The sequence below is a fragment of the Electrophorus electricus genome, chromosome 26 (assembly GCF_041902795.1).
Source record: "Electrophorus electricus isolate QZ-2024a chromosome 26, ASM4190279v1, whole genome shotgun sequence".
NCBI classification, from domain to species: domain Eukaryota; kingdom Metazoa; phylum Chordata; class Actinopteri; order Gymnotiformes; family Gymnotidae; genus Electrophorus; species Electrophorus electricus.
Window position 1 is genome coordinate 6739901 of NC_137522.1, and position 27929 is coordinate 6767829.

Genomic DNA, 27929 nt, shown 5'->3' on the forward strand with positions numbered 1-27929 from the left:
CAGTGGCTTATATTTTAAGGTTCCTGATCCTTTTGTGACAGATTATCATTGCCTTTAGAATCCAAAATCAGTGTTATGCTCCAAAGTTTTTGATTGAATGAATGAATGAATGAATGAATGAATGAATGAATGAATGAATGAATGCTGTTTTTAGGCGTTGTCAGGTCTTTCATCATTACAAACCCCCCCCCCCCCAACACCACCTACTCCTCCAACACACACACACACACACACACACACGCACGCACACATGCACGCACACACACTCCAACGCGCTCTTTTTCAGTGTCATTAGAATAATATAATAAGCCCTTTATAGCCTACAACTATTAGCTATTAGCAACTATTACAACTAATTGTTAGGCATTATAAAGATTGTATTGGGTATTTTCTATAGAGCCCCTATTCTAAAGTTATTACTGGTTCATTTTATGCATATAGCTACATAACTATATCTAGGCTATATTGTCATATAGTTGTCAGATTATTGTCAATCGGTCGTTCTTCAGAGGGATCGACGAGCCACAAGTTTCCAATGCCCTACTCCACTCAGTATAAACGGTCGAAAAGTTTCTAAAGTTGATCATTTTAATCCGCGTTAATTTTCCATCGTTTAGATGCATTTTAGAAGAGTCTCCGTATGATAGACGCTACAGGGAACGCAGCGCAGAGAAATGCTGCTTCCAGGCATGAAATATGTGCAGTGCAATATTTAAAAATCACAACCTGTCTATCACTGTTTTGTAAAAAGGTAGTTTGGTTGCGAAAATGGGTTCTAGGAAGTCTGTGGAGACGGATTTGGAGAGCGGTCTGGTCAAAGGTAGGTTTGGAGTGTTTGGAGTGTTTGCTCATCCAAAGTCTTTATAAAGAGTTGAACCGTTACTGCATTCTTCGTTTTGCTGGGTCGTTCACATTTCTGGAATTGTCCGAGCTAAAAATCCCTGGTCGTATATACAAATGAGATAACGTGACTTATCAAGAAATTTTATTCCAAGTCTTACAATGTCATTTTAGTGACCTTACGTCAAGACTGCCACACTTAACCTAAAAAAATCAAGCGTAAAAAAAAGAAAAAGAATTCAGTCTAATACATTATTTGCGGACTAAGCATACAATGAGATCATTTATAATGTGTTCATAGAGGAGCGGTATCTCTAAGGTCCCAAGCACATTGAGCACTCTGAACCCAACTGCGAAGTATTGATTAGAAAAGGAAAAAAAAAACTTTGTGCACTCCAGAATAAACATTTGCATTATATCTAGCGAATGACTGGATGCCTGACACGGTTTATTCAGGCCGGGGGAGCAAACCGAGGTTTTTTAGCTCTATAACAGGTCAATCATTACGGAGAGGAGAGTGCGTCGGGGACAGCCCTGAGTCGGACTAGGGGCCCTTCGTTATCGCCGTCGGAAAAAATGAAGGCAGACGTGCTCGGTTTACTTTTGGCGCTAACGGGCCTTTTTCACGCCGGATCACACGGGCAGGAGGACGCCGGTCTTCCGTGCAGCGATAAAACCGTGGAGGACGTTGTGCATTTGGTCCTTCTGTTACACAATAAAGATTTAAGTGAAGGAGGTCAGCTGGCTCTGTATCAAATCCTCGAGGCTTCGAAGGCAGGCTAACTATATTCTAACTTTTCAAAGGATGTTAAATATACGACTGTATAAAGCTTTTTGGAATGGGTTACTACTCGATGCGGTTTTCCGAAATGTGAATTCGTCTCCTGTGTTTTTACTTTTACTTTACTTTAGTTTTTCTTTGTGCAAAGCAACATAACAGTACTTTCCTTATCACAGGCTCAGAACGATTCAGGCGACGTTATATCAGTACGTTTCACAGGGCGAGAGACGGATTGTCCAGCAGGGGGCGACAAAGTCTGGGATCAATGTGACTACCTGCAAGATCCCGCTAAGGTAGCCTACAGGTTTCTTTAAAGTTGTAATGGTTTCACATAGCTTTACGAATCGTTTATAATCTTCTCGTTTCCTAGGCAATACGCAACTGTCAAGCAAAGGTCCTGCTTAAAGAAACAATGGAAGTCATTTCATCTCACTGTTCAGGTATGCTATTTGATTAAGAAAAACTTCAGTTCCATAGGTTACATCATAGCCTTAAGATTAAGGTTTTCTCCAGATTTATATAATAGTGATGTGTCATTCACAAGCTAAATTATTGCTGAAAGCCAGTTGTTCTCCAGGCATGAAATTATATCTGTGAAATCTTACCACTTAACATGCTGAAATTGCTTCTTTCCAGTGGATCTACCTGTGGTTTCCATGCAGAGGCCACCTTGCTTGGGCTGCCCTATCAACATTGACATACACAGTGAGGACATTAAGGAGCCCCTAAGTTATTCGCTTTTAAAAGCCAACATAATGCATAACCACCCACACTTCTTCATCCTTAACACCATTTACCAGGCAACAAGGCAGGCAAGTATTTCTGTGTTGTACAGTCTGTTGCGCACTCTCATGTGGAGTTCACCAAACAGCTTGTTTTGGTGGATCTGAACGTGACTCTCTTTCTCTATGTTGGTGTCTTCAGGTCGATCACTTTGACAGATCTGTTTTGTGTTTGGTCACTGGCCCCAGTTGCTTAACTGTTGCCAGAGTTTGCTACAGTTCACTGTAAAGGGAATCAAAGTGATATAGTGTGTGTGTGTGTGTGTGTGTGTGTGTGTGTGTGTGTTTGTGTGTGTGTGTCCTTGCATAGGTAATTGCTGGATTCAGGTATCAACTAAAGTTTGACATGCAAAAAAGTAACTGCACCAAATCAGACTTCAAAGAGGTTACTGAGGAATGTCACCCAGACCAGGAAGCTCCAGTAAGACTGAATAAAACATTTGTGTAATATAAATTATTATTAATGATTAGAGAAAAGCACTTATGACCATTAGTTTCACAAAGTTAAATTAATGCAACTAAATGCAATAATGTTTATGTGTGTGTCTGTTTGTTTACATTGCAACAATGGCAAAAGTGATAAGAAATATGTGAAAACAAAAGGCTCTGAAGCTTGCAAACATTCATTTTTAAATACACGAAGCTTTCAAATAGGCCCCCTGGGGACAGCTCTCACAGAGCAGCAACTGGCTTGTAGCCCCGCCTCTTATACAGCAGCAGTAGTGTTGTAGCCCCGCCTCTTATACAGCAGCAGCAGTAGTGTTGTAGCCCCACCTCTTATACAGCAGCAGTAGTGTTGTAGCCCTGCCTCTTATACAGCAGCAGTAGTGTTGTAGCCCCGCCTCTTATACAGCAGCAACAGTGTTGTAGCCCCGCCTCTTATACAGCAGCAACAGTGTTGTAGCCCCGCCTCTTATACAGCAGCAGTAGTGTTGTAGCCCCGCCTCTTATACAGCAGCAGTAGTGTTGTAGCCCCGCCTCTTATACAGCAGCAACTGCCTTGTAGCCCCACCTCTTATACAGCAGCAGTAGTGTTGTGGTCCCGCCTCTTATACAGCAGCAACTGCCTTGTAGCCCCGCCTCTTATACAGCAGCAGTAGTGTTGTAGCCCCGCCTCTTATACAGCAGCAGTAGTGTTGTAGCCCCGCCTCTTATACAGCAGCAACAGTGTTGTAGCCCCGCCTCTTATACAGCAGCAGTAGTGTTGTAGCCCCGCCTCTTATACAGCAGCAGTAGTGTTGTAGCCCCGCCTCTTATACAGCAGCAGTAGTGTTGTAGCCCCGCCTCTTATACAGCAGCAACAGTGTTGTAGCCCCGCCTCCGTTTTCTGCACTCTTTTTTTGGTTCTGCTTCAGTGCACCGGGGCTCAATGTCAGATCAGTCCACTATTTAATGTAATACATTCAGTCCACTATTTAAGAAATAATTATTGAAGTATTATAGAACGTCAACATGGAAAGAAGACTTACATTCTTACATGAATGGCTGTGTAATGTGTACACTTCCATTTATTGTATAGAGTTTCATCAACTGCAACTCCACTGTGGATGTGGCACCCTGGAGACTTGAACTTCCAGAGACACATGTGCAGTGTGCACCGGGACCTATACAAGTGAGTCCACTAGCTAAACGCTCATTCACTCTTTCACTCTTTCACTATCAGTGTTAACCGCCCTGCTTGCCGACTGCTCAGAGCTATCGCTGTCCATAATGAAAAGTTGTTGCTTTCAGAGTTTTATGTTTAAACGTCCGCCTGGCTGGTCTCCCTTGAGGAGCGTCCACAACCTTGCGGTCCATCAAGAGCCGTCAAACAAACCTCTAAAAACGGAATCGTCGGATGAATCGAATGAGAGCAAAGCCATGCCCACCGCTACCGCCCCTCCTGCTGATCCCGCATCTCCCGCACGAGACCAGGATCCAGTTTTAGACAGCGTTCCTTCCACTGCTCCCATCACTGCTCCTAGCTGTCCCAGCAAGCCCTGGAAGGTTTTCCAACCTGTGTTCAGAGGGCCTCCCCCTCCTCCTTCCAATAAAACAGAGATAGGCTTAGGTGCTGCAGAACCGTCCGGATGAGTGAGTGTAACCATGTCTGTGGTGATGCACGGCATGCGGCAGTTCCCCATTTGGGATGCAAAAATCAAATGCATTCTCCTGTTCTGTAATTTTGAAAGTATTCTTGGCATTTTCTTGGGGATATTACACATAATATTAGAGTGATGCATGGTGTATTGTTATCCTTATGTCTAAATAAAACGAGAAAAATAAACAGCATATGGTGACAGAATATTTTATTTTTTATTTTACTAATTTTATTTGGGGGTTTTTTCCCTTTTATTTAATATAGGCAAGAGTCCTGCTTTGAGAAACATCCCTCAGTAATTGCCTGTCTGGAGACCCCATGACTATAGAACAGAGGTCTTTAGTTTTGGATCTCAGTTCCAAAATCTGGCCCAGGATTTTGTAATCACTGATTTACAACATTTACAACATTACAGAAATGTAATACAGCCCTTGAGATCCGGGTATTACAGATTTTACCACCAACCCTTTACCAAGGAGTCCACTGTATGGACAGAGTGCAACAAACTTCTAGCAATTACAAAAACCAGGACTGGAAACTGAAATTGCAGTCAGGAGTTGAAGATCTCTGCTGTTCATATTTGGGCTATTTAAGACCTGGATAATTATCTGGCTCAGGTGTGTTAGAATCAGAAAAATGCATTGAGTTGGCAGGTCTGGGCCCCAGAATCAATAGTGTAATATCACTAAGAATAATATAAACATGTATTATTTATGATAACATAAAATGGTAACATAACATAAACTGTATTTATGATAAACCCAAACATCTCTAACTCCCTGATGGCCTAATTTAAACACTTGCTGGAATTCTACACCTTGCAGGAAGTTGAAATGACATTTTCTCAAAATTGAATGTACCTAACTTTAGATTTAGGTACAATTTCTTTTTTAATTGATGGCAGAGTTGGCAGTGAGCAGGCGGTTGAGTTTATTGCTGTAGTCTTAGAGAGAGTGGCTTACGTGCGGTTTTCAGTTTCTATGCAGTTTTAGGCAGTGGAATTCTGAACAACATGTATACTACTCACTAACAGTTCTAAAGTATCGAGGGGAGGTAAATAAACCATGTCTGCTAAATGCCATAAATGTGACCGGCCAGACAGGCTGGCCTCTCCCCCCCCCCCCCCCCCCACTTCAGTAATCGTATTGATTGAAACCAATTTCTTTGCAGGCCATTTTATTGACTTGCTCGACAGATGCCTGCTCTTACCACAGTAAAGAAATATTGCCTAGGAAGTCACAAAGTGAGGTATCAAAATGTTAATCTGCCTTCGCAAAAACACTGTATTATAGAACTGTCATCTCATTTTACTTTCAGAAAGTGCTTCAAACTGCGTGAATGTAAAGAAATGCATGTGGCCAAGCACTTCATCTTAATTTTCTATTCTCAGAATAAATTAGCATAGACCGTATAGTAATATAAGACTGGACCTACATGTTAGAGTAATGATACTGGACATACAAATCGAAACTGGATTGTCAGGAGCCATAAATGAATTTTTGGAAATTTTGAAGAACTCCAACTGATTACTGTTTAAAAACAAATTTCAACATAGTCATCAGTTCTCACCTGAGATGAATGTTAATTTTTCTCTCAGCTTTTTTCAGCTGAGCTAGTAGCCATTCATATTCATTTCCACCCATCAGTAAAGGTGAGATGTGTACAACACACTATCTCTATACACTATATATATTTGGGATATTCAGTATGTGGATAACTCTAGTATACTGAGTAGGCAATTGGAAATTCCTTAAAAGCCTAATTATTATCTCAATGAGTATCTTATAGAACATGGCCTGAAACTGACCTGAGAAATTTTATTGTAAGTCTAAATAGTGCTTAAAATATTGTTTAATTTCACAGATGGTAGGATGTTAGCATAAGGTAAGATACTGCTCCTAAACTGATTTGTTTGCCTATACCGGAAACAAAATTAATTAAAAATCTGGGAGTCATGATACGATTATGTGACTTTGAAATTGAATGGATGTATTAGAGAGGCACAGGTCAGAGGGCAGTCATACCTCTCTGATGTCCAGGGGCCAAAAGAGTACTTTGACGTCATTCGCAATCTAGATACCAGGAAAAATCCACCAACGTGAATGACTTAAATAGCCTTGCCTGGCTTGTAAGTGGCATTCATTGTTTGCGCTTCATCAGTATATGTCAGAGGTCTCATGAGGGGGTCTCGACCTGCCTGTTTTCATCTCATCCTGGTCTGCACCTATGAATTTTTAGCAAACTTGACGTCATGGACATGGCTATAAATGTTGGGGATGAGCCCTTCGACTCGCACAGAGAGTTCTTCCAACGCTCAAGACAAACCGAAGGGATCCTGAACACCATGACAAGTGAGCGTCTCCTGATTTTGACAGTTACCTGCTACTTTTTAATTTGGTTTGTTACGTGCGATGACTTTGTAGAGATCCGCTCCACTGAAGATGACATCAAGGCGCAGGAGGAGAAAGAGTTGGTGAGATTTTCGATGTCTAGTTGATGGGGGTTAGTTTAGACACAGTGCATGCTTTCTAAGGGAAGGGTCAGGCCTAATAATATCATTACCGCTGTGTAATATTTTTTTTTTTTTGCAGATTGAAGCTCTTCAAGAAGTCCTTGAAAAACTGAGGAACAAACAAAATCCATCCACTGAGAAGAGGTTAGGCTGGATTCCTTCAGTGAGTAAATTGCTAGCTTCTTACTGTGGTAATGTATATATATTTTTAAAAGTTCATTTGAACTTTTGGAATTATTTGTAATAGGTGGCCTATTAAAAAATGCTCTCTGCTCTGTATGACGCAGTGTGATGCCGGAGAACACTGTGCCGTACGTAAAGGGGCGCGCATTGGGAAAGTGTGCAGCTGTCCTGGAGGAACCGTGTGCAGTTTCTCCATCCTAAAATGTTTGTGAGAGTATCGTTTTTGCCCTTCTCTACAATTGTCAACTCATATTGGATAACTGTAGATAGTGAAATCACTAAATAAACGCGTTTTGTACATATTATCTGTTTCATTGAATTCTTGTGAGTGGAGACGTTTGTTTCATATTAAAAAAATATGTACCACTAGATGGTGCAATATGGTTATGGGAGTTGTGAGGTTGTGTGTCGGGGAAAGGTTTACAAGCATTTTTTAGCCTACAGTTAACAAAAATTACTAATGCAATGGTATTTCTCATAGATCCTAAACTTACAAACGAAAGCATAGACACCAGCCACTAAAAAAACTTTCTCCAACTAGAAACCAGTGCAAAAATATTAAAGCTTCAGTTTCCTGTATGTTAGATTCTTCTCTTACACACTCTGAGACAGGAGTCAGTTTAAAGTTCTCACTGTCTGATCTCCAGCCTCTGTTCTGGTGATGAGGATGTGAATTCTTACTGGCTGTTTTAGTCTGAGGCTTGGATGCATGGCAAATAACAGCCCAAACCAGCTTCTGCAGGCCATGTACAATTTTAGAATGCTGCTTTCCATGAACCCTTTATTAACTGGACGTAGAAGAACGGGGCTATTTGAATGAGGTTCAGGGAAGGTACCATCCAATAAAATATCCAGATTTACAGCAGGATGGGTCTAGTCAAACTAAGTGGCGAAAGTGTTCAGCTGTGTCTTTTAGGCAAATGCTTTTTTTTTCTTTTTACAAGACATGACTTAAAATAAGTTAGGAAATGACATTCATAAAAGAACAATTGTTACATAACAGTTTAATATGTGATTTCCTAAGTCATACGTAACATCATGTAAATAAAAAAATATTTGATGCTAAAGAGTGGGTATAAAATAATTGTACAAAGGTGATGATTTAGGTCATTTAGACAAGATAAGGATAATTTTCAGTTGAAATCTTTTGATATCTTTAGACACTTTAAAAGTTAGACATTTTTTGCAGTCTTTTCAAGTCATTTTTTATTCCAACCACCACAAACTATTGTCTTTAAAATTAACTCTACTAATCCAGGAGTAATTTCCCATTTAAAGCATATAATTTTTCTGATCAATGCTCCTAGTCTTTCCATAATCAGAGGTGCTTAGGAAAATGATTTTAGTATGGCATTCTCAGAGATATATGGAAGGGTATGTTCTCTAGGATTCACTCCTCTTTAATATGTGCTAGGCATAGCTTGTTACAGTTTAATGTGGTCCATCATATACAAAATCCATCAATGTGGTCCATCAATTTCAAAATTTGACAAGAGCGTTCCTGAAATGTATCCCAAATGTAGTCAAAGCAAGCAAGGACCTGCCAGACTATTTCATATATTTTCTCTTTGCCCTTCCATATGCAGATTTTGGATATCTATATTTAAAGATCTTTCTGTTTTCATTGGTATCCCCTAACAGCCGGCTCCACTTGTTGCTTTATTTTGAGTGACCATAGAACACCCATGTCTATCTAGTGAGTGATCTGATGTTATAGCTTGTGCATTCCTGTTAGTAAGAAATGTAGTCCTATTAAATTGGAAGAGCTCCCCCCCCCCCCCCACCTTCTGACCAATTGGATAAGAGACGAGATCCAATTTTATACTCTGGAAGAAATCCAAAATACAATGCAATGTACAATATGAATCAGCTGATTAAGTTTCATAATCAGATATAACACTGTGCTTGTGTTTCCAGTGGGTTGTGTCACTGACAAGTGCTTTTTGTAATTCATGCAGACGCTCCATTTTTTCACATACCATTAAGTAATATGTGACTAAGCATATAAATATGCGCTTATAATAATTCTGTAGGGTTTTTGCTGTCTTTGTTTTGTTCTGCTTCTTACTTCTCTCTCTCTTCCTATATTACTGCTGGATGTTAGTGCTTTAAATATAATAATTATTTTAATTTGTTGTAAATGTATGCATCTTGCAAGATAATTGTAAAAAGCACTAAATGCTGGGTCATGGCAATAGCAAATGCATCACATCAGGGATGAACATCTTTAGAAGAATTGTGTTTGCAAACAGAAGCACCTGCTTGTGGCAAAGATAGAATCAGGTTGAGTAGCCAACACAGAGTGATGGCCTTCAAGCATGACATGAACTCAATTAAAACCACATGATTGATATTTACTGTTAGGCCTTCCATCTGGAAACCATTTAAAATAACCAAATGTGATGAAGCTGGACTTATGGTTGAATGGTTTTGGCCATCATGTTTCTAAATGGATACCATACCTTGCTGTCAGAACATAACGCAGTGGAGAAAAGTGTATGGCCAGATGACTCAGTTTGGGGGGGGGGGGGGGGATGTGGGCTTCAGAAAGGAAATCCTTACTCCCCACAAATATGTTCACAACGTTTAATTATGGGTTTACAAAAGGAAATGCTGTACTGAACTGCAAAAAAAAACCTCGTTTTTTGTCATTTTATACACATATTCTCCTCGAGGCCTGGGGTTTGCAGGGTGCAGCGCAGTATTTGCACTGATCATAGCCTTGCACTCGTCTAGATTGAGATCGATCCTCCAGTTTAATCTTCACAGCATTAAAGTGCCTCTGTCACCAGTGGAACAAACCTTCCGTTTTTCTTCTTTCAGACTTTGGTATTTTTCCTTCTTTTCCATGTCTACTATCACGATGTCGGGTAGTTTCGCCTGTCTGTGTATCCCACTCAAACCCAAACGCGCAACATATTGGGCCACTTTGTAACTCGGGTATTAAGTGTCCGTGCCGTCTGTTAGGCAGCGGATTGGACAAAAGGCACGTCCATCATTATGTTACCTCCCCTCGAATAAAAGAAGGCGGCGTAGCCGCCGCGCGTCGTTTGACTAAACTTTGCAACATGGCGACGGGCTGTGTCGACAGAGTGGAAACTATGGAAAAAACTCCACGGCCCGGCTTCAGCGACGACAAATACTCTTTCCTCGTCGTTGTCGGGGAGCACGGCGCCGCTGGCTTTGCGGATTACCTGGTGTCGGAGATTGAACGAGGTAAAGTTTCCTCTGCGTCCTGAAACTGTATCCCTGAACGTGAGCCAGCCCGTGCAATACCATCGTTCTCTGGTCTGCGGCATGTCCGAAAAAAAATGTCTTACGTTCCGTTCAGCTCTCTCTTCTACTTTTCGCTTGACGTTTAGTTGGCACAGGTCTGGCTTTCCATTTCTTTGGACTGCAGGACCAGCCTGCAGTCCTCTGAGGGAGGAGGTGGTGGTGGGGGGGTGGGGGTTAAACGACGAGGGTTCACGGAGGCACCAGAGTAACGGACAGGTTCGTGCTTCTTCACTGAGGTCTTCCTTCACCTACGTTTGAAGAGACTGAAATGATGTACAGCTTTGCTCATGGCAAACGTCCTGCTCTAGAAAGGATTTTCCTTCAGCGATGTGCTGCTTTCCCAGTGGAGGGTGGAATCCAGCCTGTTATACTACCTTCTGCGACGTTTATGAGCCGTTACTCTCCATGTAGACGAAGACAGCTCCTGGAGAAAGGGAGAGGGATTTTATAACTTAAGCAATATTTATGCTTCTAGAGTGGGAAGATTTTTTTAATACATTTTTTTTTGCTGTCGTGTCTGTATATTGGGTTGTACAGTTTCTAGTGTGAAGTGTTCTAGGCGAACTCCCAAGGCATCAATCGAATCCACAGCGCTTAGTTTGGTGAGGGTCAGGGAGTTGGGGTTGGGTCCTGTCAGCCTTCATGGGTACATGAGCAGGACGGGTCTGTGAAGGAAGTGCTTTGGGGAGGAGAAAGCGAGAGAAAGAACTCTGAGTGCAGGAGAACATAGCACTCTGTGCCGCGTATAAATAATGCAGGTCGTTTACATCAGCCTGGCCGATCTAAGAGCGAAGACAAAAACGCTCTCCGTGCTCCTGATGACTCCTCAGAGCGGCCGGGCTCTTTGGTACGCTGCAGGCTGTTCCTGGAGGAGGCGGCACAGGGATAAGGATGGAAACAGCCTCAGCCTTGGAGTCGGTGCCGTGTGGCAGTGATTTAGGATGAGGGAAAGCCGTAACTGCGTAGGTTTGTAGGTTCGGTGAGGGCGCAGCACGTAGACGTGTCACCTTCCTCATTACTGCGTGTTTATCAGTTCAAAGTCCAGCCACTCGAGGCTGTGTGTAAAGGGGAAGCAGGCTGAGAGGTAGAGAGCGTCAGAGCCAGCTGCAGTCCAGCTGACATCGTATCCGGGCTTGCCCTTGTTTTCAGACGGCTCGGAGCTATTCGGGGTCCTCTGTCTGCATCGCCCCCGTTCCTTCCTCCATCCCGGGCGACATGTGCTCCCCTCCGGTTTCCACTGACTGTGACTGCACTCCGGGGTCATGTGACCTATATTAAAGACACACATCCTCTTTTCACAACTGGCTACCATTTCCTTTTCTTCCTGGTCAGACAGGAGAGCTGCGTTTACTGCTGGCTGCATGTCGATCTGCTCCAGCCTGACTTCAGCAGGGAAGCAATGAGTCCAGGCACCTCACATGCAGCTGTGTGCACCGGCAGGAGCCGCGGTCTCATATTTGGTGGTGTCTGAAGACAGCCGTGGGTTTTGTTTTGGTTTTTTTTGCCTCGAAGAGAATTACCTGCTGTTTGTGAGGTAGGTTAGTCTTTCAAGATATCTGTTGTGTTTTTGACTAGGTGCAAGAGTAGGTTCTGGCTTTGATGAGCACAGGTGCAACAGGGGGGTCTTGGCAATGGCCACAGAGCGAGGGAGCCCAGTGGGGCGCGCTCGCCACTGTTTTCGTTGTGCAAGAAACCATGAATATGGTCCCCCTCAAAGCTGAAGCGCTGTAGCTTCTCCATCGTAACCAGCTAGAAACTCTTCTCTTTAGTTCCAGCAGTGGTTGCTGTTGGTCTTTAATTGCTCCTAGGGTTCATTTCTTTAGTCGTAACATCCCACAGGTTTATCCAAATCATCTGCAATATTAACACTTATGTACTGCACATTCAAATATGTTTAAGAAACGTCATGTAAACATGAATGGAATTGTGGGATTTTCCTGGTAAAACACAGCACAAGCGCATAGGTAAACAAGGTGGCGGCCATTGGTTCGACATTGCAGGTTCCTGTCCAATGAACACACAACACACTGTTATTTCAGTCGACTCAAATCGCTGGACTACCAGCTGTAAATATATACAGAGTCGCTTTCTTTATAGTTTGTGAACTGCTTACCAGTCAGCATAATTTCTGCTGGCATCCTAGCCAGTGTGAGAAATTACAAGAATAGATATAGGGGATTTTAAGTACAAAGTACAGTTGTAATTTGATGGGAATGTTTAAAACGTTCCTGATCAGTGTCAGATGTACCTAGGGAGCATTTAGGACTGTTCTACCACTTCCTCACAGGCACTTTTATGCCTGGGTCTCTAGCTTTCCAGAGTGCTTAATTACACTGGGTTTAGGGTGCTTTAATTATAATTATATGCTGCAAGCGTTTGTGGTGGATGTAGACCTGAGCGTGTGGCTATGCCCATGGATGCAGGAGGGAGAGAGAGGGAGGGATCTGAGCCTTATTCTGCAGAATGGCCCTGTGAGACACTTTGTAATTTTGGCTTTTGAGAAACGTTCCTTCTGAACAGTAAATAGCTTTGAATTACCGGTTTGTCCAGCCGCTGCTCTGAGCCAGCCTGACTACTTGCGCGCAAGCACCGTGGGCCATGGCTGCAGAATGAATCAGCACGGGCTTGCGTTACCCAAGTGATGCAGAGGACAGGAGGCCCTCATCGCTTTGCCTTTTACCTTCGGGTTGATTCAGTAAGTGATCCCGCCAGGAAGTGAATAAATAGCTCCCATGTCACCGTCTTGGAGCACCACAGTAACACATCCTTGCGGAATACTTTGCGTTGACCTTGCATCGCTTTTCCATGGCCAGTGCTGTCTTTTGTACACGTCTGGAGAAGCCAGTGGATGTGAACGGCACAGATGATATCATGTCTGTCTTTGTCCCCTGTAGACTGTACTTCCTTGTTGCCTTACCATTCACACATTTGCGAACTATCGTCCCCAGATTTTCCATGAGCCACATGGAAAAAGGGTTTCAATCTGGACTAGTGCACTTTCCTTGGACGGGGTCGGAATAAAAATGCCGTTTTGTACTGTCATGTGGGTGGAACATCTGCAGCGTTCGCTGTCACACAAGTCCACAGTGCCTTTCAGCGTCTCCGCATGCTCAAATTAGCATGGCCACATGAATTTAAAATGGCAATCTTTGTGCGATAAGGCCACTTATTGTGCAAAGACGCATGAGGAATATTTGCATTTACAGCCAGTAAGAAAAGTTCATCAGTATGTTCTTGTCTGTGCCGTTTGCTATGCCGGAAGGAGTAATTACTTCGTGCAGACCAGGAGGCTACCAAGAGAAAACTATACCCTGAACTCAAAATGAGTCACCTTTTCTCATTCTCCGCTGTCTCCATTCAGACTGCTGAGTTTCGCAATATTAAAAGGTGCGAGTTTAAATTGAGAATGCCCCAAAGCTAATTTGCTGTAGGTTTTCTCTTTTTTCAGATTTTCCTTTCGACGAGAGCTGTGTGAATGGAAAGTGGTATTATTTCTAACATTTCCATCCTTTTCATTCATTTCCGCGCTGTTCGTTAACCGGCGTAGTTCTTTTCAGAGTTCTGTTGGTGCTCTCCTTGGTACGTACCAGGGTCCTGTGCTTGGCGTGCGTTTTTTGGGTGAAAGTGAACGCTGGATATGAATAATCGACCCCTTCATGCCAGCTGGGCCCTCACTGTTCTTTTTCGCGCAGGCATCCGCTCCTGGGACGTGGACCTGTCGTCCTGCAATCTGGACGAGCAGCTCAAACTATTTGTCTCCAGACACTCCGCCTTCTTCTCGGAGGAGCTCACAGGTAGGAATCCATCATGGAATCAGTACTACATATTTTGCCAACTGTGGGCTTATTGGTTATTCAGATTGATCCTGTAGCTTGGACACAACTGTAAACATTCATGCTCAGTGGTAGGACTTCCCAGGCCAGGGTTGCAAGGTGTTGGTCTTTGTGTGTCCACCCCCCCGCAGCTCTTAGCACTGTGTTAGATAAACATCCTTCTACCCGACCCACCACCTCACTCCTGCGTTCGGGCCGGGACAGAACAAAGGCGACGCCCGTTTGGCGTTGTCGAGCGCCGGAGCTGCCGAAGTGGCGCTCAATGACGTGTCATGTTCCAGAACACGGCATAGGGGGTTGGAGGGGGTTAGCAGGGTTTAGCCCCAGTCTGTATGAGGAGCCGAACTGGCCCATGCTGATCGGAGGAGTGGGATGAGATTGGAGACGTGCGAACAGCTGATGGAACAGCTGCCGTTGCCTGCTCCAAACTCAGCCTGTGTTGCCAGAAGGCCTCCCTGGACGACACGCGGCTCTTCGCTGGGCCCTATTGCGGCTTTTCTTTCTGCGATTATGTATCCGTTTATTGGTTATTACTTCAAAGTAAAGTAACGAAAAGAAGAGCAGGAACTAAAGAAAAGGGTTGGTGAAGCAGCCGTTTTACTGAGTGCTGAATGTGAGTGAGCCCTGAAGTTCCTATAGGTCTGATATTTCACAGGTACTCGAGTCTTTTTTAGCTCTTTGTTAGGCATGTCCTCCCTTTTACCTGGAAGAATGCTTAGTCAGTGACTCGATTTAGGCAGTTCTTTGTCCGTGTGTGGAAAGAGGATGACCTGCTGGCTCTTTGCATTCTGGGAGATGGTGTGCTGCTCAGGGACTCTCAGCAAAGTAGGCAGTAGCAAGTGTAGTGCTGCAATCTTTACCTTCACTGCACCACCTCAGCATGGCTATTTAGTTCAGCACACGCTCTTGAGGTCATATGCACCCCATTGTTGTGTCTTCGGCATTTCCTGTGTGAACTTCGACAGACTAAATCTAGACGGGTCGTCAAGTTTGTCGTCGTACATTGTGATCGTTCCTTGAAATTCAGGTGAATGTGGTTCTTCAGTTGCAGGATAGGCATGTTGGGTAAAAAGACATGTTTACTTATCTAAGGATGCCAGGCTGGCCGGGTAGAATCAGCCGAGCGAGGGCCTGGCCGTGGAGGTGCCAGGCACCTGCAACGTGCGGGCAGTAGCAGGACTTGCCACTCCCCTGTCATCGTGCTGCAAAATTGACCTGTCCATCACCACATAGCTCTTAATGGAGGAGACTGATGGAAACTGAGTGCATGTTTTACAGATATGGTTGTGTGGTATGATGCAGACTAGGATTTTCAGATACCGGCTTTTACCAGTAATAATCAAGAGCAATACATGATTACAGCACTGTGATAGACTTGTATTTCCCACTTGTAGCCACTCTGATTGGCCACTATCTTCTAGGTGCATTTTATGTTACAGACTCTGAATGCACTGTTGGCATCCGTTAGCCTGCGTGACATGAGCCGCCCTCCGGCCCGTTCCTCCGCACCTCCGCCTTATCGTTTGGGTGGAGGATCGTGCTCAACACGACATTGGATGCGTCAGGCCCAGTGCTGTCAGCGGGATTGTATACCACGCGGCGTTGTCACTGCTGGTGAATCAGCACCTAAAAATATCCCGTCAACAGCGATCAGAGACTGGCCACCAGAACACCCCCGAGGTGGATCGATGAGTAATGGAGTAGCTGGAGGAGGTGCCTTGCTGTTGATTTAGGGAATGGTGGCTAAGGCGCTTCTTGTCTCTTCATACCAAATTGGTCGTGATCTAGATGCGCCCGTCCCTGGGTGCAGCCTGGTCCGTGGAGCGCTCTCGCCCCTCTGAGCTGAGCTTCCCACTGCTCTGCTGCGTTCCTTATGGCAGAGCGACCCCGGAGCGGCCCGCTAAGCAACCTCAGCGAACAGCTCAGCCTTTCATAGCAGTCATGAGCTCTTTTTAAATTTTTTTTTTTTTTTTTTTTTTTTTTTTTTTGCGTGTCTCTCTGTACGTGCTGTTTTTTAAGGTATTAAAATGTTTTATTTGCCCGGTGGCTGTGGGCAAAGTCTGTTAGCTCATACCACTGTGATTTGCCTGTGGCACTAAGCACACTGGGCTCTTATTCAGCTCAAACGTCAGGAGACTGTAGAGTGCTGGCCAGGGAGTGGTCAGCTTCACAGAGCCTTTATTTACATTGCTAACCCAGATAACCCGAACTGAGCTTTTAGTCTCAAGGCTCTTGATGGAATTAAGCACTACACTGCTGCTGTGCTGAGCACTTATTACGGTGCTGTCATGTCATGTGTGTCAGTCTTCCATACACATACACAAACACACACACACTCATACTCCATCATTCTCACTCTTCATGTACTTTGTTCTATCCTCTTAACTATGAGGCGACTTCACTTTGTTATAGCGTGCCGTGTGATCTGTCTCCATTACTAGAGCATGTGGCTTCTGTGCTAGAGTAATGGTGGAAGCACCAGGCAGAGAGAGTGTGCATTTGGCAGATGCTGTGTGTATCTGAGTAGGTTTGCTTACGGGAGCGGTTTGGCTGGCCTCGTTGTGTCATTCTGAAGTTGGCCAGATGCATCTGCACCTCTGTGTTTACGGCTGTTTCCCCGATGCTCGCACTGCCACTGGGCCCGTGGTACTCAAACCCGAGCAGAGACGCTGATCCAGTCAGACTTTGCATTTGTACAGCCCAATGAACACATTTAAAAGGGCAGCACAAGACTGTGGGTTTTGGCTCCAGCCACCCCCACAGGCACCCTGCTGCAGGATGAACCCAAGGTGGGGGGTAAAGGGTGCCTGTGTGTGTGTGTTTGTGTGTGTGTGTGTGCACGCACGCATTCTAGAGTGAATGTGGAATGTCCCAGACACTTCCAGGCAGGGGGCTGACTAATGGATGAGCAGCTGTTAAGCAACACTTAGCATCAGAAGTATCCCCCACCACACACACACACACACACGCACACACACACACAAGCTCTTCTCTCTTGCTCTCTCATCTCTATCTCTCACTTCCTCCCTCTCTCCTCTCCCATTTCTCTATTTTACATTCATTTTCTCTCTCTCTCTCACACACACACACACACACACACACACACACACACACACACAGCTGAGTGTCAATACTCTCAGACTCACTTTTTCTCACTCATTTTCTGTCAGACTCGCTGACAGCTCTGCTGGCCGTGTGGGCCGAGGCACTCTCTGCAGGTGTACACTTCGTGTTGGTGATGGTAGCATCCTGCATGCTCGAACATGTCACACACACCCCGACACACTGGTTCCTTATCCAGTCCCCATAATGTGCTCAATGACTTAGTTCCTGTCATTCCTCTACAGTTAATTCACTCTTACTGTTGAGGGATATTTTGAGTGCTGTGTGTATTTCTGCTCATTTGGGGCTTCTCTCAGACAGTGATTGTGTGTGTGTGTGTGTGTGTGTGTGTGTGTGTGTGTGTGTGTTGAGTGTCCTGTTATCCTTTGGAGGCTGGGTGCTGTTGAGAAAGCTTCCTGCACTGTTCGGATAATGAGAGCAGCTGCTCAGGGTCCCGGCAGTCTGCAGCACTGATTACAGGTCATGTCCTGTCCTCCCCTTCCAGAGATTACAGAGATCAGGGGCACAGGGGGTGGGACTTCATGTCAGGAGGCTGCTGGGATAGGTCAGCCTACTGCGGGGGGGCTCTGTGTGGTGCTTTTCTTCGCACAAAATTCATGGTATATTCCCTTTAATATGACCTGGTTTACAGAATCCTAGAGACCTAAAGCGCAAGCTCAGGGTGACTGTGGTGAGAAACAAACTCCCTAGGGAATGCTGGCGAGTACACAGAACCTGATGGGAACTTCAGTTCTCCTTATACGCAAAGATGCATGTCTCAAATATAGCATTGCAAATACTACCATGCAGAGTTGGAAGGGTTTGGTTTGGTTTCCAAACATATTGACAAATAAAAACTATAAAGAAACTCTTTGGAGTTCTATGTATTATTCATTGATGGTCTTGGGTTCCAGAGCTGGAACCCTTACTGGCCTTCTCTAGAAAACAGGATTTGCCAAATTTCACTAAAGTGACACTTTGTGCATTTAAATATCATTTTATCTTTTATGATTGTAATTATGATTGAAATTGTGCTCGCCTTTTTTAAAATCACATTTGTTTTTCCACTGTTTATTAACTGCATTGATTAACACTTTGACACAGAATATTTAAATTGCACACCATGCTAAGAGTGTAAGAATGTTACATATTTCTGTAATTCCTTAAGAGTTTCTGTTAAAACAGATTTTCACTTGCAGTTTGGCCGTTATGGAATGAGGCAAAGTGAATACCACCTGTTTTTAGGACGTGTTGTGAGCTTGGCAGTGTTGCACTACGAGAACTCTCACACCAGCCATAGCTGAAATGAGCTATGTCTGATCTGTCTGCTAGACTGCTGCGTACACAATGCTTGAGCCTCGCACACGTGTGGTAACACCACTGCTTGCACACAGGAAGGAAGAAGGTCAGGGTATACGGTTCTGGGTTAGGATTACAGACCCGTCCTCTCTCCCGAAACATGTGGAGAACATTTTTTCCTCTGACCTTTTTCTTTTTAATAATGGCGCGACTAGAAAGATGATGGTAGCGTAGGCTGCCCTTAAGGCTAATAAATAAACAACCTTGTTGGTAATGTCCTGCCAATATGTGCCATATTGTCAGAATGTGTCCTACTCTTTTATGGTCATTAGATTACAAAGAGACTGGACTCGGATGACGTTTTCCTGTAAACGAATGACTGTGAAGATGTGTAAATATGAAAGTATAAACTAGCTCTGCTAAACGAGTAGGACTGGCATAGGCTGTGCCTTCTGATTGGCTCTCTCAACGATCTAGTGACTCTCGAGCTGTTTCCACAGCATGCAGCAGCTGCGTCGTCAATGCCAGTAATCCAGTAAGAGGCTCCAAGCCTCTGGGCGTGTTGCTACTGCAGCGCCAATCATCCTCCTTATCTGTGTATGCGTGTGCACGCGCGTGCATGCGCGCGCGTGTGAGCCTCACCCCTCTTGCCAAATGCACAGCAGGCGAATGTCCTACAGCGTGCTTGTCTCCTGCATATCTGTCTCAATGCTTCTCAAATTCTGTTTTCTTTGACTGGGGGGGGGGGGGGGGGGAATAGCTCTCATAAGAAGATGAACTTGTTGAATGTGACGAGGCATGGAGGCGGTTTTCAGATTGTTATCAGTTATCAGACAAACCTAGAGCAGGGCTTGCAGACCTCACACGTCGTGCCCAGGCAGTGAATCAGCACATGGTTAGTATTCTCATTTTCCCCAGTTTGCCACTGTATAACATGTTTTTAAATAACAATATTTCATTGAGATTACTCTCGGCACCGATAGTTTGTGCACTCCTCTTGTATTATAATTACATCTCACTTAGAGTCCGTCACACCAGCACACTTCGTTAATTTGAACTTAATGGACCAGCCAGCAGAAGTGACAAAACAGGCATGTGACGCTGTATTTGCAGAGCAGAGGGCTTTGTATAGAGTTCCATGTTGTCGAACGCAGTCCTGAAGTGTTCACAAATGTATTGTTTGTTTGAGTATTACACAGAATAGAATTGCAATATAAATACAATGAGATTTATGTATGTGCAGTCCACTGAAATTTATTATTATTATTATTATTATTATTATTGTGTGTGCAAGGAACAGTTTCTGAAGCCAATAGATGGCTTCCATTCTATGCGTTCTGTTTCTCTGCTGCTCCCTCTGTCTAGGCCAGAAAACACTGCAGCACAGTGGTGATGTTTTGGAGACCCAGGTCGTGGTAAACCCATCCCATGGTTTGGTTTGTTCAGAGGTGAGGATTCACCAGGTTTGCTTTGTGATGATCTTTTCTAATCTTTACAAGACCTTGTAAATAGGGTAATGTGTCCAGACATTTCTTAAGTAATGTTCCTGAAACAATTAACGTAACAGACTAACTTGTTAGCTGGCAGATGGTAGCAACATTGGCGCTCTATTTGATGTGCAACTTTGGTTTGTTTCTAGTTGCATTTAAATTTATCTTAATGTGTGATTGGAAGTCGTCTGACCAGCTGAGTGAATGTGTTCTGAATGGCAGCTGCCAGTAAGGCGAAGGGTGTATGTTGGTGTGTGTACTGATTTCAGTTTCACGTGTGCTGCCTCTGCGTCATCATGATTAACTCTTTACTCTAAAGGTCAGTTGTGTAAATAAGTTAATAGCTGGTGTCTATTAATGAAGATATTCATTTAACCTTACTATATGGCAGTAATCCCTCTACTACACAGTATTCATCTAGTGCCCCTAACTGGGTGTAATGTTTTTAGTGCTGTAAATGCATTTAATATAATATATTTTATTTCAGTAAAAGCAGTGGAACCTAATATTTATAGCAAAAATACAAAAACAAATATACAAAATGACTAAAGGAACAAAAGCTTTGATGTAATTAGCATAAACAAATAATCACCAACACCACTCAAACATACTACCCTGCTAAAACTCTCTGCCACACCATATAAAAAATCTTCCACTGTTCTAGATGTTCACAGTCCAGTACAGCAGATCAATAAAAATCCACTTGCACATTCTACAGTTTTCCCATTTTTAGGTTTACTTAAGATTTACTTAATAGAAATAACTAGTCTTTAATTGCCAATTCATCTTTTTATCCTTTGTGTCATAGGTCCGTCGACTTATTTCTGATGCATCTCGACACAAACTGCTGATCCTGGCCGGGCAGTGTGTGGAGGAATCTGGTGAACTAGTGCTGCAGAGCAGATGCTTCTCACTAAACGACTTCATCCAGATATTTGCTGATGAAGAGGTGTGTAAGCAGGAAGAACTTGCTCCTCTACATTTCCAAATGCGCAGACTTATTTAATCTCAATATAAAATGGTCAGAAATAGTGACTGAATGATTTTGGGTGCTTTTTGTTTGGTTTTTTTGGGGGGGGGTACAGATTGGTGAGCTGCTAAGCTCCACAGATCCTACCAGAAAAGCCAGCCTCTCCCTCTGTTGCCCCATGTCTGGAATGTGGAAGAATTCTCAGCTGGACAAAAACAACCTGCAAGACTTCATCGAAATCAAGACCAATCCCCCATCAGTGCTACCAGAGATGGAAGGCTTGCAAGAGTTCACAGAGTATCTCTCAGAATCCCTTGAACCTCGGTCACCTTTTGAACTTCTTGAACCTCCCAGCACTGTCGGCTTCCTAAAGCTGTCCCGTCCCTGCTGCTACGTGTTCCCTGGGGGGAGAGGTGATTCTGCCTTCTTTGCTGTGAATGGTTTTAATGTCCTGGTCAATGGTGGGTCTGATCCACGTTCCTGCTTTTGGAAACTGGTGAGACATTTGGACAGAATTGACTCTATATTGCTCACACACATTGGAGCAGACAACTTGCCTGGAATAAACAGCCTGCTCTGTAGGAAAACAGCAGAGCAGGAAGAGGAGACATCAGGTTCTCAGAGCAACGAAGACTGGCAGAGGAACCTAATATCCCCAGAAATTGGGGTTGTGTTCCTCAATGCTCCAGAAAGACTTAAGACACTCCAAAGTGATCCCAAGGTCTTGCGTGGTTGTGATCAGGTTGCGCTAACACTACAGAACTTAGAAATATTATCTATCATACCAGAATCCCTCAGTCGATCCAGTAGCCCAAGCATTGAACCATTGATCCTCTTTCAGAAGATGGGTGTTGGTCGCCTTGAGCTTTATGTTCTAAATCCAGTCAAAGGTAGTAAAGAACTAGACATTATGATGCAAACATGGCCCAGCAGTGCCTCTAATGTTAAAGGATCAGAGATCCCTCTACCTTGCCTTGTTTCCATATGTGCTCTGTTGGTATGGCATCCTGCTAACCCCCAGGAAAAAATTATTCGTGTTCTGTTCCCTGGATGCACTCCACAGGCCAAGATCTTTGAGGGAATGGAGAGGTTGAAACATCTTGACTTCCTCAAACACCCAATAGTAAGTTTAAAGGACCTTGAGTCAGCTAAATCTGACAAACCACCAAAGCGTACAGGGAGTCGGGAAAGCCTTAAATCTGTACCAAAAGACTTGAGACCCCCAAGTGCCTCATTCCAGAAAGAAAAGGTAGGCAGAGTCGATACTAAAAAGCAAGACACTAAGGTTAAGCCCAGATCCTTTAATGAAACTAGCCTAAAAGAGGGCAAAGAAATGGAAGATAGACTAAAGCCAATAGATGATGTGAAACCAAAAACTTCTAAACCTGAAAAGCAAATGGTTAAAAAAGAGCCCATAAAAGAGGAGAAGAAAGAAACTAAAATGAAAGAGGAAAGAACCTCAACAAGTGTTGCTAAGAAAGATGAAAATGTTGACAAAAAGAAGGAGAGTTTAAGGAAAGACATGGGTACTAAACCTAAGAAAGATGTTAAACCTGAAATAAAGAAGGAAACTAAGAAGGAGGTCAAACAAGAGGAGAAAAAAACAGCCACTAAACCTCATATAAAAGATGTAAAGAAAGCTGCTGGAGCTGTTTCAGCACCTGCTAACATGAGAAAGTCTGGAAAGAACGACTCTTTAAAGAAGGGCTCAACAGCCCCTAAAAAAGACAGTTTACCAAAAGGCATGAAGTCAAAGCCAGGGGTCAAGGAGGAAGAAAATGTGAAATTAGGAGATGTGAATAGTTCAAAGATGTCCACACCAGAGAATATAAATGCAGACTCTGATAAGGTGAAGCTGGAAAACCATAATCGCGTGCAGGATGGAAGCATGGAGGAAGCTGCCAAAGATGATCAAGTGCCGAATGGATCTAACACTGGAACAGACTTATCAGAAAGTCCAGAGAAATTTCGATGTATGGAAACACTTCCTTGTACAAACTCTGCTTTTGGTACTGTTTCACCGCTTGCAAAGACTCCAAAAAGTGAGAAGAGTGTCAATTTTGATCTCACACCAACAGAACACAGATTGCTTGATGGAGCTCTTAAAGATAACCTTTTGAAAATTGAGCCAGAAGATGGATGTTTAAGCTGTGATGACAAAACCCTGGAGATGCTCTCCCCACCAAACGGTGTAGCCCACACCCCATTGCATCAGTCTCCTGAGGACGATCCTCTGGGCTCTGGCAAGGACAAGGTGCCCCATTTAAGTTCTGAAGATGTTCATGAGGCATCCTGCAGAAGTTCTGAGATGGGTTGCTCAAAAAGTCATTTAGGAAACAGCTCCACATGTTCACAAGACAAACAGTCCAGTTTTCTATCTTTGGGTTCTTTTAAGGACATGGTGCCTGATGCCTCATCTACAGTCACGTCCCTGCCAGCTGAGGTAGGCTCGCCACACTCCACTGAAGTTGATGATTCTTTATCTGTATCTTTTGAGCAAGTACTCCCGTCTGTCTGTCAGACAGAAGACCAAGCATATACCAATGGACATTTGTTAGAAATTGACTCCAAAACTGATATGTCATTACCTTTAATGACATCTCATAATAGCCACCAATCTTGCAACAGGGTTGAGAATCCTGTCTCTGGTCCGCAGGGTCTTTACCCCAATACCCCACCTCATGATGTTGATTTGTGCTTGGTCTCCCCCTGTGAATTTAAACATCACAAGTCCCCTGACAGCCAACAGAGGTTGTCCCCTGCATCAACCAGCCCTAATCATAACCTCTCAGCCAAGAGTGACCTGTCACAAGAGCCTGTCCATCTGTCCTCCCAGTGCAGTACTAACAATGATTGCCACTCCCTGGAATGCCAAGACATGACACTGGCCTCCATAAGTGACTCCATCCCTCCCACTTCAGACTCTGATGTGCCACCTGCTTCTGGAGAGTGTCCTTCCATTAGTGAGGACTTGGATTCAGAGGACTCGACTGAACTTTTCCCACCCCATTATCCACATGGTCACCCTACTAGTTGCTCATCAAGCAGGAACTCAACGCATTCCTCTCCAGATCCTCCCCCAGCACCAGTCAAGGACCTGCCCCCTTTGCCGCCCCAGCCTGGCGCTTGCATGGTTGACCCTGAAACTGACACCCAAGGAAAATCTCTAAAGAATGTGACTTCAAAACCCAAAAAAACAGCAAGTGTTGGCACACTGAAGCTGGTGTCAAGTGCAAATAGTGCTGCACAGATTAGCAAAACAAAGATAGGTACCCATGCAACTACCAGCAGTACAATTCGGGCGACATCTAGTCTGGACACAAAGCCTGCTACACGAAGTACCATCAGTAGCACTAAGCCAACAGGAAGTGTGAGACTGTCATCAGGTTAGTGCACTTTGATCAACTCACTTTAGAATGCTAAACTGTTAAGCATCTGCAGATCCGCTGTCATGTATGTCAAGCATCTAAGGTTAAAGATGATGAGTAATTTTTTTTTACAACACCTTGGCTACATCCTGATAGCTTTCACTAAAACAGGTGTTCTGAAAGAGAAAATGTCTGTGACACTGTTCTGGCCTCTGCATAAGCAACTAAAAATTTCAGCATGGCTGTACCACCCAATCAGGAAACTCTGTCGATGTGCACATAGAAAGAGGGCTAAGGCTAAGAGTGTGTGTCTCTGGAGGGAGATGCCTTGAAGAAATGTTTGGATGGAGGGCGTCAAAGGGAGGGGGTGGATTCCTTTAGTGGCCAAGTCTGACAGACGTTAGCACGATTTGTAACACTGATTAGATCATCGTCAAGTATACTTAGTAAGATATAAGCAGCAAAAACGTGTCCTAGAAAAAGTGTTTTACTCTAAGAAGATTAAATGCTAAATTCACGCACTTAACATCTGATTGCTTTGTACTATACCATCTCTGTAAAGGTCCAGCAGGTAACAAACCGAATGCTCAGCCAGTTTATCTGGACCTGGCCTACCTGCCTTCTGGGTGTGCAGCGTCCACTGTTGACGTGGAGTTCTTCCGCCGTGTGCGTTCCTCTTCCTACGTAATAAGTGGCGAAGAGCCGCACAAGGAGTCAGTCATGAGACCCATCCTTGATTCCCTTTTAGATGGCAAAGCAGTCTGGCCAGATGTACAGGTGAGTTGTGTCCCAACTCCCAAATAGTAAGAGAGTACTTGTGCATACAATTTTTAAATTACTTTTTAGTGTGCATTTATCGATGCCTCTGCGCTCTAATGTGCTGTGTAACAAATTCCTTCTTATACTTTTAAATTAAGATGATCTGTTCCTTCATGTTGTAATTTCACCTCTTCTGTAGGTCACCCTGATTCCCACTTTTGATTCTCTGACGATGCATGACTGGTACCAAGAGACACATGAAAGACAAAGAGAGTTGGCAGTTACTGTGCTGGGCAGCAACAGTACTGTGGCCATGCAAGAAGAGACATTCCCTGCCTGCAAAGTTGAATTATGAAGGGAAACAAAATGTACAAATTGAAAAGGAAATGACAATTCAGTTCCCCATTACTCACACGAGCACTTGCGCCTGCTTCTACAGCTGTAACGGTTCAGGTCTTTTCTCTTTTCTGAACATTTTTAGCTTGATCACCATTAATCAGCATTTAAATTCTAGCTCAGCTGTGCTCTGTATAGTATATGCTGATAAAGAGTAGGTGTGTTCTATGGGAATTAGGTGTTGACATGAGTGTAAACTGTAAGTTACATTTAATAAAGATCTACAGGAGTTGCATAGTAAATATAGTGGGTCCTGTGAGTTAAACAAAGTTACATGTCGTTCATATCATTTTCTTGTACTGAAACATTGTAAGCATTCGTTCTTATGGAAAAGCTAGAAATACTTTGCGTAGAAAGAAGCATGGCAAGGTGGGTCAGTGGATGTCCGCGTCCAGGTTACTTATTTCATGCAGTACTGCAGCTTGCATCGTTTTGCACTGTTGCACATTTTGCATTTTGTACACAAGGGGTAAAACATAGAATACATGAAGACTTTATAATGGAAATTGTCTTTGACAGCCTAAATTTTGTCTGCAAGTGAAGTTTTGTTTGTTTAGATTCTCTTTTTACTGGAGCACGGCATGTTTCTTTCCTTTCTTTAACCCTAGCGATTGATTTCTCTGTGAAAACAGTTTGTCACTGTGTACATTACAAGTGATTTGAATGGTTGTTTTCAGTGCTTGTGTTTCACTCTTGTTATGCAGGGTACTCATGCACCACACACAAGGACCAGTAGTTGGTATCAAGCTGTTTCCTACGGGCTGCTTTCTTCCCCGTCCAGACCTGGATTAAGTCTAGACCTGGACCGATTTCTTGTATGGATTAAGTCTAGTCCCAGACTGATTGCTCGTTAACGGTACGATCTGTGACTGTAAACCAATGTGATTTCCAACCACTTAATTTAACCTTCATGGTCATAGAATAATGCTGCTCTTTTTTAAATTCATAAACCGGGTTCCTGATGAAAGCCAATAGTCCTGAAGGAACTGTGATGACTTTGTTTACGTTTTAAAAGGATTATCACTCTTCTGAAAACTTCATAGTTTGGTTTAAGATGGCAGTAAAATAGTAAATGTTTCTTTGAGTTCTGAAAGCATCTAAAGGAATTTTTCATGAATGCATTTACAACAGATTAAAACAGTGATTAAAAATCATACTATGGCTTTAATTGTGAATAATAATCGAAAATCATAGATTTTTTTGGTGCACACTAATTAAAGATAATGTGGTCCAGGACTAAACTTAATCTAGAAAACCTATTATGATCATCTTGATACTTTTAAAAAATAATCCAAAAACATCAGTAATACAGTAAATGGGTAATTGACAGTTACAAGACAATCTTACACTTTACATCCAGATGTTGCTCTCAATTAAAGAATCTTGTGGTCTAACTCCATCAGAGAAATACAAAATATTCACCGGATGAAATGTTTTTCACAGCATGAAATTTGCTTCAATGCCTTGTTTTTCTTCTCCGTTCGGACACAGCTGAGTAAATGGAGAAAGGCTGTTTTGAATGAACACCACGGCTTTGTCTGGTCAGTGTAGAACATGGAGGACTGAGGAAGGAGCTGCAGCTGTGACGCTTCCCTGAAGGGACGGGCAATTTGAACAAGTCTTCTGTAATGTGAATTATCCTGAGAGCCACATTAAAAGAGTGTACAAACTGTAAACACTAACCTGCCAAATATAAAGACTTTTGTGATTTGCAAAGGCCAAAGTCTGTTTTTGTTTGTTTGGGGTTTGGTTTATTTATTTGGTTTGTTTTTTCTTTGAAGGACAAAGCACTGCTCTCACTTTTTCTTGGATTTTATTTTACTTGAATTATTCTTGCGAATTTTTTCTTCATTGTACCCGTTTTTAACATTTTATGTGTAGCATTACTGTGTGTATAGCACATAGCAAATGTGCTATAATTTCTAAATGGCTCATGTGGATGAAAAGATTTTTGCAGTAAAGCTGACAGTCCATACTTAATGTGACCCATTTTAATTGGATATCTTTGTATCTTATAATTTACCCTTTATACACAAGTACAGAATTGGAAATATACCCTTTTAAATATTTTTGTTTTAAACTGAATATAAAACTCCTGAAGTAAAGTTTGTGTTTACAATCTGAGATGTACTGTCCCTATTTTAATTAGAGATTGGGTTAATAAATCGAATAAACAAGTCTCAATTTAAGTTTGTTTAAATGTCAAGCAGAGTTAATTATCGCAAAAGCACAAATTGTAGAAACATCACGGTTCTGAG

General features: G+C 43.2%; 3 protein-coding genes across 8 annotated transcripts; all 3 read left to right on the top strand.

The window, feature by feature from the left end:
- Window positions 1-1292: 1292 nt before the first annotated feature.
- kng1 (kininogen 1) lies at window positions 1293-4674 on the top strand. Its single transcript, XM_035523090.2, has 7 exons — window positions 1293-1614; window positions 1798-1914; window positions 1992-2061; window positions 2258-2433; window positions 2714-2824; window positions 3923-4015; window positions 4135-4674. Exons 1-7 carry the CDS (start codon window positions 1417-1419, stop codon window positions 4474-4476), a joined length of 1107 nt encoding a protein of 368 aa, XP_035378983.1. The 5' UTR covers window positions 1293-1416; the 3' UTR covers window positions 4477-4674.
- A 136-nt stretch (window positions 4675-4810) lies between these two features.
- On the top strand, window positions 4811-7468 carry cart1 (cocaine- and amphetamine-regulated transcript 1). 2 transcript variants are annotated; one of them, XM_027010717.3, is made up of 4 exons: window positions 4811-6611; window positions 6722-6956; window positions 7075-7158; window positions 7283-7468. In XM_027010717.3, the coding sequence occupies exons 2-4, from the start codon at window positions 6735-6737 to the stop codon at window positions 7388-7390; spliced, it is 414 nt and encodes a 137-aa protein (XP_026866518.2). In that variant the 5' UTR covers window positions 4811-6611; window positions 6722-6734; the 3' UTR covers window positions 7391-7468. The 2 variants fall into 2 exon arrangements, with proteins under 2 accessions (XP_026866518.2, XP_081564737.1); XM_081708611.1 differs by having other exon boundaries at window positions 4811-5731.
- A 2730-nt stretch (window positions 7469-10198) lies between these two features.
- On the top strand, window positions 10199-27849 carry map1sa (microtubule-associated protein 1Sa). Of its 5 annotated transcripts, none has more exons than XR_003410681.3 (8): window positions 10199-10394; window positions 14147-14248; window positions 20054-20136; window positions 20987-21127; window positions 21264-24534; window positions 25079-25293; window positions 25475-26527; window positions 27163-27849. XR_003410681.3 is itself a non-coding variant. In XM_081708336.1 (8 exons), exons 6-8 carry the CDS (start codon window positions 21327-21329, stop codon window positions 25628-25630), a joined length of 3579 nt encoding a protein of 1192 aa, XP_081564462.1. In that variant the 5' UTR covers window positions 10650-11988; window positions 14147-14248; window positions 20054-20136; window positions 20401-20497; window positions 20987-21127; window positions 21264-21326; the 3' UTR covers window positions 25631-27849. The 5 variants fall into 5 exon arrangements, 3 of the variants coding, with proteins under 3 accessions (XP_026866502.2, XP_081564462.1, XP_081564460.1); XR_003410680.3 differs by having other exon boundaries at window positions 25475-25728; window positions 26376-27849; XM_081708336.1 differs by lacking the exon at window positions 10199-10394 and adding exons at window positions 10650-11988; window positions 20401-20497 and having other exon boundaries at window positions 25475-27849.
- Window positions 27850-27929: the final 80 nt, after the last annotated feature.

Bases quoted from the DNA above. Each gene is read 5' to 3' on its own strand.
- kng1 (XM_035523090.2), top strand. From the start codon at position 1,417: ATGAAGGCAGACGTGCTCGGTTTACTTTTGGCGCTAACGGGCCTTTTT. The intron at 1,615-1,797 runs GCAGGCTAACTA...TCCTTATCACAG, and splicing joins AAATCCTCGAGGCTTCGAAG to GCTCAGAACGATTCAGGCGA. The intron at 4,016-4,134 runs GTGAGTCCACTA...TGTTGCTTTCAG, and splicing joins GTGCACCGGGACCTATACAA to AGTTTTATGTTTAAACGTCC.
- cart1 (XM_081708611.1), top strand. From the start codon at position 5,679: ATGCCTGCTCTTACCACAGTAAAGAAATATTGCCTAGGAAGTCACAAA. The intron at 5,732-6,721 runs GTATCAAAATGT...ATGAATTTTTAG, and splicing joins CTAGGAAGTCACAAAGTGAG to CAAACTTGACGTCATGGACA. The intron at 7,159-7,282 runs GTGAGTAAATTG...TGTATGACGCAG, and splicing joins GGTTAGGCTGGATTCCTTCA to TGTGATGCCGGAGAACACTG.
- map1sa (XM_027010701.3), top strand. From the start codon at position 10,247: ATGGCGACGGGCTGTGTCGACAGAGTGGAAACTATGGAAAAAACTCCA. The intron at 14,249-20,053 runs GTAGGAATCCAT...CCCTCTGTCTAG, and splicing joins CTTCTCGGAGGAGCTCACAG to GCCAGAAAACACTGCAGCAC. The intron at 21,128-21,263 runs GTGTGTAAGCAG...GGGGGGGTACAG, and splicing joins AGATATTTGCTGATGAAGAG to ATTGGTGAGCTGCTAAGCTC.